The sequence below is a fragment of the Lissotriton helveticus genome, chromosome 2_1, assembly GCF_964261635.1.
Source record: "Lissotriton helveticus chromosome 2_1, aLisHel1.1, whole genome shotgun sequence".
In the NCBI taxonomy this organism is placed as follows: domain Eukaryota; kingdom Metazoa; phylum Chordata; class Amphibia; order Caudata; family Salamandridae; genus Lissotriton; species Lissotriton helveticus.
The window spans coordinates 457,861,734-457,877,709 of NC_136059.1; the positions used below are offsets into that span (position 1 = coordinate 457,861,734).

At 50.5% G+C, this 15,976-nt stretch overlaps 1 protein-coding gene across 7 annotated transcripts in view; it reads left to right on the forward strand.

Annotated features, from left to right (window-relative positions):
* Positions 1-15,976, forward strand: part of DDX4 (DEAD-box helicase 4) — a 1,965,714-nt gene that overhangs the window by 1,609,569 nt on the left and 340,169 nt on the right. For all 7 annotated transcript variants that reach the window (XM_078675096.1, XM_078675100.1, XM_078675101.1 and 4 more), the window contains one exon: positions 5,481-5,647. In XM_078675096.1, coding sequence (XP_078531222.1) covers positions 5,481-5,647 — 167 coding nt within the window. The remainder of the gene's footprint in view (positions 1-5,480; positions 5,648-15,976) is intronic.

The window sequence follows — 15,976 nt, forward strand, 5'->3', positions numbered from 1 at the left end:
GGTGCGTGGAATTTGAGTCTGCTGTTCAGGTATGCTGGTCCGGTGCCGTGGAGGGCCTTGTGTGCGTGGGTGAGCATCTTAAAGGTGATTCTCGCCTCGACGGGGAGCCAGTGGAGTGTGCGCAGGTGCTGGGAGATGTGGCAGTGTTTTGGCAGGTTGAGGACCAGTCTTGCGGCGGCGTTCTGGATGTTCTGTAGCTTGCGGATGAGGTTTTTGTTTATTCCGGCGTAGAGTGCGTTGCCGTAGTCGAGTCTGCTGGTGACCAGGGCGTGAGTGACTGTCTTTCGGTGTTCGAGGGGGATCCATTTGAAGGTCTTACGAAGGAGGCGGAGGGTGTGGAAGCAGGAAGATGAGACAGAGTTGATCTGGCGGTCCATTTTGAGCTCGGAGTCCAGGATGATTCCCAGGTTGCGTGCGTGGTCTGTGGGGGTTGGCGGGTTTCCGAGGGCGGTGGGCCACCAGGTGTCGCTCCAGGCGTCGGGGTTTGGGCCCATGATGAGTACTTCTGTTTTGTTGGTGTTTAGTTGTAGGCAGCTGTTTTTCATCCATTTGGCAACGGCTTCCATGCCTTCTCGAAAGTTGCGTCTGGCGGTGCAACACAGGAGGAGGATTTCCAGGACTTCCCCGAGGCGGACCCGAGTCCCCAGCAAAGCTGCGACCCAAAGCTCTTGTGGGTACCGTGGAAACGGAACCTCTAGTCACCGTGCACATTTGCAAGTGCATCAGCTTCTCGACATCCCTTGAGGCTGTGCATTGGGTTACTTGTAGCCCAGACCCGGAGCACCTTTTCCAACAAAGATTGCTAGCCTACACTCCACGGGTGTTCCGTGAGCCGGCACCTTGTGGTTTTGCTCATGGTACTTTCGCGATCCCTGGTCTGTCGACTGGTGGGTCCCTGAGAAGGCAACTCTGACTTTCCTTGGGCGTGCCTGGTTGCTTCAGATGTGTCCTGACTCTCCACCGCTTGGTGAGTCCCCCAAACCTTGCTGGTCTGCACCAAAGCATCTTTTCTCTTCTTGCTAGTGTTGCTGTTGCCAAGACTTGTTGGGTCCAATCCGGACACTGACACCGCAGCACTCAACATCTTTTGTGGGACAGCTCGAATCCAGCTCCTGGTTGTCGACAACGCCTCCTGGTCCTCGTGGCTGCAGAGTCAAGCTTCACCTCTTCACACCTGAATTAGCCGACATCGGTGGGCATTCGTCTATCTTGCCCCTGTTCACTGGCAAGAGACCAAGACTCTGTCCCCTCTGCTTTCAGGTTTTTCACTTCTTCGATCCAGGCTTGGATCACAACTAACACTTCTTCTCCATGGCAGCAGCACTTTGCAGCAGATCGCCATTGAAATCAATGACTATTCCCGACACCAAAAGACACCTATGCGCACCCGGCTTCCCTGGGTGAGGTAACATGAGTACTACGGTGCTCCCGTGGGTGTTGGCCCTAGAACCCCTTGGGTCTAAAGGGGTGTGCTGAATGTCCTCTCCTAAGTGTCCTTAGCCATGGCGTGAATTCCACCACGGTGCGGCGGTTTGAAAAAGTGAAACCAAAGGTGATGATGGACGGAGCGTTGACAATACAAACACTCACCCCCCGTCAACTGATCTGGGTTTAATCCATCACCGTTCTTTAGCTCACTCCGCCACCCCAGTTCAGACATGGCCATATTCAAATCAGTCTGACCCTGTGCCTCATGGGAACAGTCCAGCCCGAACTGCCAAGCCATGTCTTACCTGGACGGTGATGGATTAAACCCAGATCTTTTGACTAGGTGTGAGTGTTTGATTGGTTCAGATGCTCCGTCCATCACCACCCCCTTTTGTACCAGTATGAAAAAGTGGGCGGGCGTGTCGGCCAGCGGACTTGCGCAGCACTAGCCAGGTAGCGCTTGTGACGGCCGTTGGCCGACGGGCGCACAGAAGGGGTTAATCTTAAAATTTCCAACCGAGGCTTTCCCCATAGAAGATAACGGCGATTTGCGGCTGTGTTCTCACACTGCACTCATCCCCCGTGGGTCCCCTGTGTCACTACCTTGGGTGGTTCCTTGTGGTCCCAGCGATTCTACAGGCTCTAGGCCTTGTCTAGTCAAGTCGTGGTTCTTATACCACTTTCTTAATATATGGTTTGGTACCCCCCTGTGACCCAGTGTATATTGTGCTATGTACTGAAGTTCTGTTGTGTTTAAACTGTGTACTTTGCTCTTTAATCTCATAAAGAGAATACTAGAGTGCTTAGAAATAAATACATATATTTTATATATATACTGTGTGTGGATCTCTTTTCATTTAGACGTTCAATAGGTTATAGTCTGGTAAACCAAGCTGCTTTACACTCCTTCAATACTTAGCCTGATGGCTGCTCTCCATAGCTACCACTAGAATAGCTTTCAATAAAGGTTGTCTTAAACATTTCATCAATAAGGGTTGTTTGGGCTGGTGCAAGGTGCCCACTAGAATAGTGGACAGCATATGCCAGGCCAACTTCTCACACCACCCAGAGGGAAATTCGGGGGTGGAAAGGAAAAACAGAGACCTAAAGCAATCTTTAACAGCTAGGGTATTAGGCACGGGCGGTAGTTGGGTCAATCATCTATATTGGGTACAGAGAGCACTCAACAACTAGCCAAGAAGTTCTCTAGGTGGTGTCACTCCTTACGAGGTCCTATTTGGGATCAGAATGTGGGTACCTGATCTTGATTTTTAAGGCTTGTTGGCGGATGAAAAACCTTTTGACATCCATAACTGTTCGGCTAGCTTACAGGAATTAAATGAAGCAAGAGATTGCACAGCAATGTGCAGGTGAAACTAACAGCCACTTGGGAAGTCACGGCAGTCATGGCAAGACCTGTTTGGATCCCAAAAGTCAGGGATCTGGTCAGAGAGGAAATAGCGGATGAAAAAGAATTTGGACCCTCATAAAAAAATCCTGTACCAGTCCTAGCAGTTCAAGGAACAAGAACTGTGCTTTTGCCACCTCTTGCTGGTAAAAAGAAGAAAAGATTTGTCTCAATTGACCTAGTCAAAGCACACTATGTGGCCAATACTGAGTAGTAGGCTACGTGGACTCCAAAGTAGCAGACGCCCTCACGCTACAATTGAAGAGGTTCAAATGGAAAGACTCATCACGTTCGAAGAGTCACCTACACAGATTGAAGGATTATGCAACAATGCTATGGAACTCGTTCCCCTTGAACCAGAAGTTCAACTTCAAAATGGAACTCAAAATAACAAACAAGTTGCAATTAGCCCAAATACAGACATCTACGTCAACATGCCTAGACATGAGCAAAATACGATTTCAACAACTGATGGAACTGCTTCTGGCTACTTAATTAATTTTCATACGTTTTCCTTGGATCCAAGTGAACGGGAAACGACGCCAGGCCAACAAACACGCAAGCAACAAGTCAAGGACTTTCTTAACTTCCTCAGGAAGACTTACTTGGTATCGCCTGGGGTAGAACTCTGGGTGATTACTGCGATACTGGTCTTTCATTTCTGGCTAGGCTTGGTTATTACTTTAGCATGCTTATTAATGGACGATACCTTCAACAAAGCTCAACAGCCCAAAAAGTTAATTTGATTCGGAAGCCACATCAATCTTCTCATCGTGCACAAAGAGACTTGTCATCAGTGAACATTACAGCAGTTACTATACCGGACGGTATATTTTGGGACAAGCTTGATTTCGACATATTCGGTCCTACTGAACTTTTAAATATTTCTCATTTATTTAAAATGTCATTGAGTGATATCATTATCTCCAGTACACTTTCTGATGATTGGGACTCTGAGAATGTTGATAACATGTAGCCTGATTTAGAGAAAACTGCTGCATTTCCGAACACTGAAATGCTAGAAGGGACTTCAGACTGACACTTTGTACTGTTACCAACATTATGGTCTTTCTTGCACAAATCTAGAACGCCTAGAAATGTTTTTGAGTACCATTAGTGAGAACATTGCCTTACACCACCAAAAAGCAGTTCACAAACATTTGCTCAGGAATTTTCGTATTTTTCAGGGTTTAATACTTCTGACCCTATGTCATTTTATTATATAGTTACACAGACATCAGCACTGCAAATTGTTGACGAACACCAAACAGGTTTACTCTGCTTCCTTTATCGCCCAATTGTCTGAACATGGTTTTGACCTATGGATCGACACAATAGACTTAAAACTAGTCTGGGGTTCTAGGGACTGGCAAGTCCAGGGAACCAAACGCTATTTAGAGCATGCCTCATTCCACAGCAGATGATATTTCTAAATGACACTGTGCAACAGATATCCTGTCTTGAACTAGCCAAGAACAAGGACCTTAACACACCTCGGTTTCCAACACCATCACAAATGGAGGGGTGGCAAAATTCAACTTCACAGGAAGGGGCAACAGTAGATGATGTTTTACAGTACAATAGATCAGACCCTAATTGGAAAGAATGGTTGGTTTGGCCCTTAGACACGAAGGGTTCACTATCCATAGGCCAGACCCCACGCTATGTACAAAGATAACGCTCAGGGGTAGTGACATTCTACAGTGTTTGGAAGTTGTGCCTTGATTGGCTAGAAACCTCAACACTCACAGAAGTGAAACAACACTTATCCTTACTCACACAAGACATGGATCTTAGGGATTTTTTTTACTAGGTCCCAGGAAACACTGTCAGAAACGATTCATATATGCTGGCATTTAAGTTGCTTATAATGACATTTGGAAAATATCCCAACAAGAGGCCGCAGAGAGAATACAGGAACTAGACAGTATTAGCTACGAAAATACATTAGCTGTAGTGGACAATGGCTTAACAACTTTAACCTCCAGGATATATTCCGTAGGCAACATTGTATCTTCTGTGATAGACATACTGGAACAAGATTTGGCCATATTACAACACAAGCAATCTCAGTTATGTTCTGTTACGTTATTAAGCTGGACGCTGCAATCTTTGCTTGCAGGCTATGTGCCTTGACGTTTTATCAACAGTACGTCTCTGTTTTCTGAATACAATCTAACAGATAAACAGATAGAAATGGCACAAAGGGGAGCAAAGTATACAATGCTTTGTATTGAAAAACTGGATAGATTACCATTTACAGTAGCAGAATTTTTCTGTTGCAAAGCGCCGGGACACCCCTTTGCTGGGGCAGCTGAGCGCTATATAAACTTCTGTAACATAACATCACCATCAACGGAATGGGTAATCCATGGCCACATACCGCTACCGGTCACTACTTTTCAGTTTCAATATTGCCTTGAGCGAAGGTAGGCAAGCAAATATGAAAAAATGGGTAAGAAATACATGGGGCATGTGTACCTAAATTGTTACTTTCCACATTACAATATAATTGCTATTAATGTTTTCTGCAGGAATTTGCCAGCTTCAAGTTTTTTCTACCATGGTAATGTGAGACTGTAGCCTGCAATAAAAGAATTACTTTGTTCTTACTATTATTTTATACCTATAACTTTATCTACAGATTGGACTGACCAAATTAAGGTACCTAGTATTGGATGAGGCAGATCGCATGCTTGATATGGGCTTTGGTCCTGACATGAAGGTTTTAATCACCAGCCCAGGAATGCCATCGAAAGAAGAACGTCAAACATTGATGTTCAGTGCTACTTTTCCTGAAAAAATTCAGAGGTATGAAATTTTACATTCTTAATACTTTCTTAATTCAATACTGGTGATCTGTCATCAATTTAGTAATGTTTCATTCACGTTAAACGGTTAATCTGGCTACTACATTGTTAGGAATTGTAAGGTAAATTTTTATTATGTATAGTTAATTAAAACCAATACAAAAATTACATTTAAAACAATTTCTTAAAATGTGATAAAAGAATGTAGTCTGTGTAATCGTCCTTATCGCAGACCATACGGTAAGAGACCAAGAGTAGTTGTCTAGCAGTGTTCCCTGAGCCGGGGCAGGCTGGGCATTTGTAACCCAAAGTTCATCCGTTAGGTGCCAGAGCCAATGGTTACCACCAGTTGTACATTTTGCAGTCTTTGCTCTATTGTAGTCAGAAACTTGACGTATCTACAGTTCAGTTTTGTGTTCGCAGGGTTCAAGCATGCAAGCACAGCCTTCCTTCGCGTGCTGGTCCCTATCTGCTTGAACGGGTCCCTTAGTACATGTCGCCGGACTTGTCGGAGCTCTTCACAGAGACATGTCATGTGGAGTATGTCTCCGGTTGCTAGATTGCAGAGCGGACAGACTTCATGGCCATTGCTCCCGAGCCATGGTGGTTGGTGCTCTCTGCTGGGCAGGATCCCTAATCTATATTTCAAAAACTTCAATTTTGTGATTTTTGGGTATCCCTGGCTGAAGTAAAGTTGTGGTGTCAGGGATTTATACGTGTTTAATGTCATCCACGCATGGTTTCTTGTTAGGAATTGTAAGAAATTGCCCTCTTTTTGCATGGTTGCCCCCACTTTTTGCCAAACTGTTGATTTACTTTGACTGAGTGTGCCCTGGGTTCCTGCCAATCAGTAATGCAGTAATTACATTAAGAGTATATGGTGCTGGGAGTTTGTCATTACAAAATTCACAGCTGGGAAGTTTGGTATCAAACTTCTCAGCATGTTAAATCCACACTGATGCCAAAGTTGACTCATGAGCCCAAGTGTAAGCAAGAGACTCCAGGTGTCAGTTGACTGACCTCATTTTCGCAGCACAGGGGCACATAAGCTGAAGTAGCCTGCCTGTCTAAATGGTAGCCGCAATCTCCAAAGTATCGTTTCTCGCTCCCATGCAGCCTGAATGACCAAGACCTGATGCTCCAAATTTGCACCGGAGTCTGTTAGACCCGGGAGAGGCCTTCTGTGCAGTTAGGGCGCCCGGAAGGCAAGTTACTACTAAAAGAAGAAAACTGCTGCACCAGGCGACTGGTAGCCCATTAGCAACTAGACTTGTGGCAAGCTTGAGAGGACTTTGAGGGATGTTGACCACTGTGACGAAGATCACCTCAGCAAGCCTGTGGACTGAAGTCACCCCAGGAAGACACCTGCCTGCAGCACTGCATCTTCAGCATCCTTGCGCATCCTTAGTATCCTGTATCTCTTGCATCTGATAGACATCTAGCTTGAGATTCCTTAAATTTGTGAATTCTTTGAACTTGTAAATTCTCCCCAGGCATCACAAGGGACCTGGAAACTTTTCTCAGCAGTTACTCTGCCTGCCAGCGTCAAACAACTCCGCAATTAATTTAACTCCAGATGTGACATCATTGGAGCCATATAAGTCCCCTATGGCGTTCAAACATCAGTTTCTAATTTTTCCGCGCTGAGACATGGATCCGGTGAAGCGTACCTCTGCCCGTTTTCAAGCCTGCTGTGGCGATCTTTTTGTCTGGAACAGTAAGCCTGTTTCTATGCCCTCTGGATTTAAGTCCTTTGGGTCTTGTGCACGTCAGATGTCTGGAACAGATCCACACTCTGCATGTGGTGGTTGGGCGAGCATCACAACGCCGACGTGTGCGACGACTACCAACAATTGAGCCCAAAGGCGCTGCGGGTGCCGCTGATGAAGCTCTCCACTGTGCGCTTTTCACAGGCTTCCAGTTCCTCTGAGCATCGGTCGACTTTAGTCTGCAGTTTGGCTTCTGAGCTGCTCCAGAGGTCTTTCCCATGGTTAATAGCAGTCCCAGTTCCCTGCGACGTCTCGCGGTAAGCATCTTCGCAAGAGATCGAGGTCGCGTTCTTCCAGGGCTCCTTCGGCTCACAGCATGAGTGTTCGCAGTTCCTCACAATCTGAGGCCTCCGCACAGGAGTCGCTCACACACGTTCCCCGTTGCTCGGGTGACTTATTCCCAGATGCAAGAGTATTATAATGCTCTTCATCTAGTCTTTGGACCCTCACCTTCCTCTGGAGCGCCTGTGGGCCCCAAGGAGGTCATAGGTGCAGCGACTCCGCCTTTGCCGGAAGGTTCTCACTCGGCAGCAGTCCAGGCCTTGCCTACAGTGATGCCGGTGCATGGCTCTTCGGGGTCCTCACCAATGGCGCCTGCCAACTCCAGAACAGCATCAGTGATTCCTCTGGCTGATGTTTTGTTGGTGTCAGAGGGCTCCGAGCCGGATTTGGTTCACAACAGTTTTGGGAATCTTGAGGTGTCGGCATCCCCTCAACTTCTTGTGTCTGCTGCCGTCGGCCACTGCCCTTCAACTTCAATCCAATGTTGCAACGGCACCGTTTCAGCGTCGGTCGACCTTGTTTACAGAGCCGATGGTTTTCGACTTGGATGGGCCTTCACAGGAAAGGTTGGTGGAGGTGAATGAGGAGGCTGTCACTTTAAAGCAACCAGTGCCTACGGAGCCTCCTATTCTGATTACTGAATCGGAAAGAGACACGTAAGTGATATATTCCTTACCTTAAAGTAATCCCCAGGCGTCGGACTGGATCTGGAAAGTTTTGCTTAGCAGTACCCCTGCGTGTCGGTAGGTGGCGTCGTGCTGCTCCACGTCAGGCACTGGCGTCGTGAGCGCCTAGATGACGTCACTGAGACTACATAGGCTCCACCCATGCGCGCTGACATCAGTTCTTTCTTTTTCCGCACCGAAAGTGCAGATCTGGATTGAGCTCGTACATCAGTCATTTTTTGACTACTTTTTGAGACTTTTGTCTTCCCCTCTTGTCTCCTGGTGCACGTAGGGATGCCTGGCTTTAAGTCTTTTGGGTCGTGCCGCCGTAACATGTCGGTGGTGGACCCTCACGATGTGTGCCTCTACTGCCTGGAGACTGATCATGACTCCCAGGACTGTGGAGCCATGGCCCCGAAGGCCTTGCGGGAGCAACGCCGAAAGTTGCTGGAGATCTGGCCACTCCTCACTGCTGCTCCAGGTCTAGGGGCCATTTGAGGGACCGGAGCGGTCGCTCCTCGGACTCTCCAGTCTTCACCTTCAGATTCTGGTAAGTGATGCCATAAAAGAAGTCGAAGAAACGTTTTCGCTCTCAGGCGTCCCCCCTCCCCGGAGGGACAGGGGCTCCGCTGCGGCCTACCCGCTATACCCGGGTCCGTCGGCAACTCCTGAACTGATGCTAGAGTTTCTTGCTGCCAAGGACTGCCCCGGGCTCCTGCTGGCGCCCCTTCGAGCCCCGCGGTCCCGTGTCCAGATCCTGTTAGCCTGGCCTGGGGGCTCCGCCACTGGCCGCGGCGCCACAGGATCCTGCGCCTCCAGCCCTGGCGCCACGAGGTGCAGCGCCACTGGCCGGCCCTGGCGCTACTCTTGCCTCCGGCCCCGCCCTTCGCTCTGTCACAGGCGCCGCACTGGGTGCCGTTTATCCCACCCCTGCACCAGTTCTCGGACTATTTTGTTACGTCCTGGGATCCGCATTGGGCTCCAGCTCGGCCTCGACCAGCGCCGTTTCCAGCGACGTTCTCGACGCCACTTGCCCCTTCTCCGGCCCTGTCGCTGCAGCCGGCTCCCTCTATTCCGGAGCTGGACAAGGACTGGGACGGCTCCGAGGGCCCCCTTGCCCGGCAATGTGACTCCGAGCAGGATTGGGTGGACGACCTTCAAGATGCGGGTGAGCTTGATGTGTCTTCCGACACGGGGTTTGCCTCTCCGCCTACTATGGAGGAGGGTGCTTCCTATACCATGGTTCTGCATCGGGCTGCGGAGGCTCTCCATCTCGACCTCCCTACGGTGGCCCTTAAGACCAACCTCCTTTTGGAGGTACTCCAGACGGCGTCTACGTTGTCGGAGCCGCGCTACCTTTCAATGAGGCTCTCACCGAATTCCTCTTGGGCACTTAGTTGCGACTGGCCTCGGGGCGCCGGTGGATAAAAATGTCGCCAGGCGTCAACGCCCGGCCCCTGGTGACCCCACCTTTTTGACTCCTCACCCCATGCCTGAGAGCCTGGTCATTCAGGCCTCGACGTCGCAGAGTGCCCTTCCCAAGGCTCCGCCGGATAAGGACTCTAAAAGGCTAGACCAATTCGGCAAGAGGTTGTTCTCCGCCAACTTGGCGTTGCGGTCGGTTAACACCGCCTGCTTATTGGGCCGTTACTCCTAAGCTTTGTGAGATTCGGTAGCTGAGGTCTTGCCTCAGTGTTATGGAGGTCCAGGCTGTCCTCTTCTAAGCGATTGCGGAAGGCAAGGATACGGCAAAGTTTGCCTTCAGGTGTGGCTTGGATACCGCTGATTCGATGGGCAGGGCAATTTCCACGACTGTGGCATTGCAGCGCCATGCCTGGTTGCGTTCCACTGGGTTCTCAACTGATCTCCAGAGCTCGCTCATGGATATGCCCTTTTATGGCTCCCGTTTCTTTGGCGATAAGGCCGACAATGCCCTGGAGCGTTTTAAAATCTCTCGGGGCACTGCTAAGTCTTCTTTCCACAAAGAACCCTGCTACGCCTGGGTTTCGTTCCTTTTGTGGCCAGGGCAGGGGCACCTAGGCACGCTCTTCCGGCAAGCCTGTGCAGAACCAGCCTCAGAGCGGCAGTGTATTCTGCAGGGGCGGGTCTGGTAATGAGCATGTGCGTCAGTCCACTTCCACCCCCGCTGCCTCCGCCTCTAAGCCTTCCTAATCCGGGCTTCAGGGAGCACCCCATGCCGGTGGGTGGCTGGATCCTCCACCACTGGGGCGAAATTACATCGGACAAGTGGGTGTTACAGATCATCGGCCATGGTTATGCACTCCCCCGGCACCACCGCATGTCGTGGGATCATTTGGCTCTTCTCAGTCAGGTAGTCTCGGCTCTCCTTGCCAAGGGTGCCGTTGAGCGCGTTCCTGGGCCAGAAGTAGGACGTGGTTGTTATTCCCACTACTTTCTGGTCCCCAAGAAGGACAAGGGGGCCTGCGCCCCATCTTGGACCTCTGGGACGTCAATCGCTTTTCCGGAAAGAGAAGTTCAAGATGTTGGCTCTGGCTGCCCTGAAGACTGGATGTTGGGGTTGGACTTGAAGGATGTGTATTTTCACATCCCGTCCTGCCGGCCCACTGCGGTTCACGGTAGTCCAGGAACATTTTCAGTTTGCCGTGCTCCGCTTCGGCCTTACCAGTGCCCCTCGGGTGTTCACGAAGGTGATGGCGGAGGTCGCAGATCATCTGCACAGGTCAGGGGTATCGGTCTTCACCCACCTAGACAACTGGTTGTTGAAGGCGGGCTCTCCCCAGGCGGTCATCATCCACCTTCAAGTTCAGGAATTTATATCGCGCACTACTCACCCAGAGGGTCTCAAGGCGCTTGGGGAGGGGGTTCATTATTTATCGAATAGCCAGGTTTTAAGTTCTTTTCTAAAGGAGATGTGGTTCTGTGTAAGGCGGAGGTGGGTGGGGAGTGAGTTCCAGGTCTTGGCCGCCAAGTAGGAGAAGGATCTACCTCCCATGGTGGATCTTTGGATATGTGGAACTGTGGCGAGGCCTTGATTGGATGATCTTAGTTGGCGAGTGGGTGTGTAGAAGGAGAGTCGAGTGTTGAGGCATTCGGGCCCTAGTTTGTAGAGGGCCTTGTGTGCGTGGGTGAGAAGACGGAACGTTATTCTCTTATTGACGGGAAGCCAGTGGAGGTCTTTCAGGTGGCCGATGATGTGATCCTGGCGAGGGATGTCCAAAATGAGTCTTGCTGATGCGTTTTGGATGCGTTGGAGTTTTTTTTTTAATTTGGCTGTAATTCCGGCGTAGAGGGTGTTTCCGTAGTCTAGTCGACTCGTAACCAGTGCGTGGGTGACAGTCTTTCTTGTCTCGGCGGGGATCCAGCGGAAGATTTTTTTGAGCATACGAAGTACGTTGAAGCAGGAGGACGAGACGGCGTTGACTTGATTAGTCATCGAGAGTGAAGAGTCTAGGATGAAGCCACGGTTACGTGCATGGTCCGTGGGTATGGGTGCTTGCCCCAGATCCGAAGGCCACCATGAGTCGTCCCAGGCAGATGGGGATGATCCTAGGATGAGCACTTCCGTTTTGTCTGAGTTAAGTTTAAGGCGGCTGTCTTTCATCCATACGGCTACTTCTTTCATGCCTTCGTGAAGATTGGTTTTGGCGGTGTTGGGGTCTTTGGTGAGAGAAAGGATCAGTTGGGTGTCGTCAGCGTAGATGATGTTTAGGTTGTGTTGACGCGCGATTGAGGCGAGTGGGCTCATGTAAACGTTGAAGAGGGTGGGACTGAGTGATGATCCCTGTGGTACACCGCAGATGACTTCGGTGGCTTCTGATTTGAAGGGGGGAAGTCGGACTCTCTGCGTTCTCCCGGCTAGGAACGAGATGATCCAGTCCAAGGCTTTTCCATTAATGCCGATGTTGCTGAGGCGTTGTATGAGTGTGCTGTGACAAACAGTGTCGAAGGCGGCGGAGAGTTCGAGTAGAATGAGGGCCACTGTTTCTCCGTTGTCCAGTAGTGTTCGGATGTCGTCTGTTGCTGCGATGAGGGCGGTTTCAGTGCTGTGTTTGGCTCGAAAGCCGGACTGTGAGGGATCGAGGGAGTTGTTGGATTCGAGGAAGGCGGCGAGTTGGCTGTTGACGGCTTTCTCAATGACTTTGGCCGGGAATGGGAGGAGGGATATGGGGCGGTAGTTTTTAAGTTCTGAGGGGTCTGCTGTGGGTTTCTTCAGGAGGGCGCTGACTTCGGCATGTTTCCAGCTTTCGGGGAAGGTAGCAGAGATGAAGGAGCAATTGATGACATCACGGAGATGGGGTGCGATGATGGAGTCTGCTTTGTTGATGATGTGGTGGGGACATGGGTCGGTTGGCGAGCCAGAGTGGATGGAATTCATGAGGCGGATGGTGTCTTCAGTGGTGATTGTGTTCCATGCGCTGAGGTTGTTAGAGGGCGGTTTAGGTTCTGAGGGAGGTGGAGAGGATTGTTTGTTGGAACTGATTTCGAAGCTGTTATGTATGTCGGCAATTTTGTTGTAGAAGAAGGAGAATAACGAATCGCAGAGGTTTTGGGAGGGAGTGATGTCGTTTGAGGCAGTGGTGGGGTTGGTGAATTCTTTGCCGATGTTGAATAGTTCCTTGCTGTTATGGGCGTTGTTGTCGAGTCGATTCATGAGTGCTGATTTCTTGGTGGCTCGGATCAGCTGGTGGTGTTTACGGGTGGCTGCCTTGAAGGTGGACATGTTGTTGGTGGTCGGGTTTTTTCTCCAAGTCTTCTCGAGAGTGCGGCATAACTTTTTGGATTTCTTAAGGTCGACGTTGAACCAGGGGGCCTTTTTGTTGTCTTGTTTGGTGTGATGGTTTTTCAAGGGTGCTAATTCGTCAGCGCTGTGAGTGATCCATTGTTTGAATTTGATGGCAGCTTGGTTTGGGTCCGATGAGAGGGCGGGTGGGTTTTGTTTGAGCGAAGTGAGGAGTTGGTCGGTGGTGATTTTGTTCCATTTTCTTCGGGGGATAGGTTGTGGGGGGTTGTGGGTCGAGGTGGTTTTGTAGCTGAAGTGAACACAACTCTGGTCCGTCCAGTGGAGAGCTGTGGTGCGATCGAAGGAGATGTGTTTGCTGGAGGTGAAGATTGGGTCGAGCGTATGTCCGGCTACATGGGTGGGGGTGTCAACAAGTTGTTTAAGGCCGAGATTGGCCAGGTTGTCGAGAAGGGTGGTGGTGTTGCTGTCGTTTTTCTTGTCCAGGTGGAAGTTGAGGTCTCCTAATAGAATGTAGTTCTCTGAGGCGAGGGCATGTGGACTGATGAAGTCAGTGATGTCTTCGCTGAATTGTTTACGGGTTCCTGGAGGTCTGTAGATGAGGGTGCCTCTGAGTGTGGTTCTAGGGTCGGTGTGGACCTGGAAGTGAAGGTGTTCGGCGGTTGTAAGGTTATCGTTGGAGCTGGTCGTGATTTTGATGATGTTCTTATGGACGATGGCGATGCCTCCTCCTGTTTGGTTGGTGCGGTCTCTTCGGATAATTTTGTAGTTGTCCGGGATGGCTATGGCGATATCTGGTGTTGATGATGCGTTCATCCATGTTTCAGTTAGGAAGGCGACGTCCGGTGATGTAGTGTCGAGTAGATCCCAGAGTTCGGTGGCGTGCCTGTGGACCTAGCGGGTGTTCAGCAGGATGCACTTCAGGTGGTTAGAATCGGGGCTGTGTTTGGGGTTAGTGGGTGTGGTGTGGGTCTTGAAGCTGGTAAATTTGCAGTGGTGGCAGGCGAAGGGTCCATGGGTGAGTCCTGGGGCAGCTACGCAGCATAGAGGTGTGCGTCCGGGGTTAAGGGCTAGGAGGCTGGCGGCGTCATATGTTATGCTGGAGGAGTGCGCTTTGCGGGGGGCAGGGGATTTGGCGCTGGGCGCGGTCCAGGCGCGGACGGGCGTAGACGGGCTTACCTTTGGCAGACTACAGACGACCTCCTGCACTTGCTGGGTTTCTCCATCAATGTGCCGAAGTCACACATGAGTCCCTCTCAGAAGCTCCCCTTCATCGGAGCAGTTCAGGATTCGACGCAGTTTCGGGTCTATCCTCCCGAGCAGCGAGTCCAGGATATTCAGGCTATGATTCCGATCTTTCAGCCTCTATCCCGTGTTTCAGTCAAGATGACCCTCCGGCTACTGGGCCTGAGGGCCTCCTTCATCCTGCTAGTGCAACATACCAGGTGGCATATGCGGTCTCTGCAGTGGTCACAGCATCAGGGGAACCTGTCAGAGTATGTCCAGATCTCGGAGCGCACTGCACTACAATTGCAGTGGTGGCTCACGGATCAGCATTGGGTCAACGGCAGATCCCTCTTCCTTCCCCAACCGCAGCACACAGTGATGATGGATGCGTCCCTCCAGGGATGGGGCGGCCACAGGGGAGAGGCACAGATCAGAGGCCTCTGGTCTCTGGAGGAGTCACGGCTCCACATCAGCCTTCTGGAGCTTTGGGCAATCCTTCTTGCACTGAAGGCATTCCTACCCTCAGTCAGGTGGAAGGTAGTGCAGGTGTTCACGGACAACGCCATGTGGTATTGCAACAAACGGGGCGCAATGTCATCAGTTCTGCGTGTTCGAATTTCCAAGGCGGCACTGGCTCGTATGCGCTTTTCGTCGTGGGTGGAGTTGCGGTCTGTTGTACATCTTTCCGCCTATACCACTTCTGCCCAGAGTGCTGAAAAAGATTAGGCACGACCGGGCATAATCATCATTGTGGCTCCGGACTGGGCACGAAGAGTTTGGTATCCCAAGCTACTCAGTATGAGCCTGGATTCCCCGATTCGACTGCCTCTGCCGGAGGATCTTCTGTTGCAGCAGCAGAGGACGGTTCTCCACCTGAACCTGCCCAGCCTCCACCTACATGCGTGGAGATTGAGCGGCGACAGTTGATTCCATTTGGCTTGCCTCCCGAAGTCTGTGATGTCATTCTGGCAGCCAGGAGTCCCTCCACTAAATCTATATATGCCTGCAGGTGGAACAAATTTGTGGCATGGTGCACAGCCAAGAGTGTGGATCCCCTTTCTGTCCCTGTTTCTGAGATCCTTTTGTTCCTTCTTTCTCTGGCCTGGCAGGGCTCTGCTCTGGGCACTATCAAGGGCTACCTTTCGGCCATTTCAGCCTTTCTGAGGCTTCCAGATCAGCCTTCTCTTTTCAAGTCCCCTGTTGTGCAGAGATTCTTAAAAAGCATTATGCATATGTTCCCTTCTGTTCCTTTCATAATGCCTCAGTAGGACTTGAATCTTGATTTGACTTCTCATGTGCGCTCCCTTTGAGCCGCTTCACAATTGTCCTTTACGTCTTCTGACTTTGAAAACTGCCTTCCTGGTGGCTATCACCTCTGCCAGGAGAGTGAGTAAGCTTCAGGCTCTTTCTTGTAAGCCTCCTTTTCTGTCGGTTCATCCGGACAAGGTAGTGCTTTGCACTAGTCCTTCCTTCTTACCAAAGGTTCACTGCCTTCCACATCGGGCAAACTATAATCTTGCCCACTTTCTTTCGGCCTCCTGCCAGAGAGGAAGAGAGGCTCCACTGTCTGGACCCAAAACGTGCGCTCTCCTTTTACCTGAATCACGCACAAGCATTCCGGGTGGATGACCAGCTCTTTGTTGGCTACGCAGGCGCCAAGAAAGGCC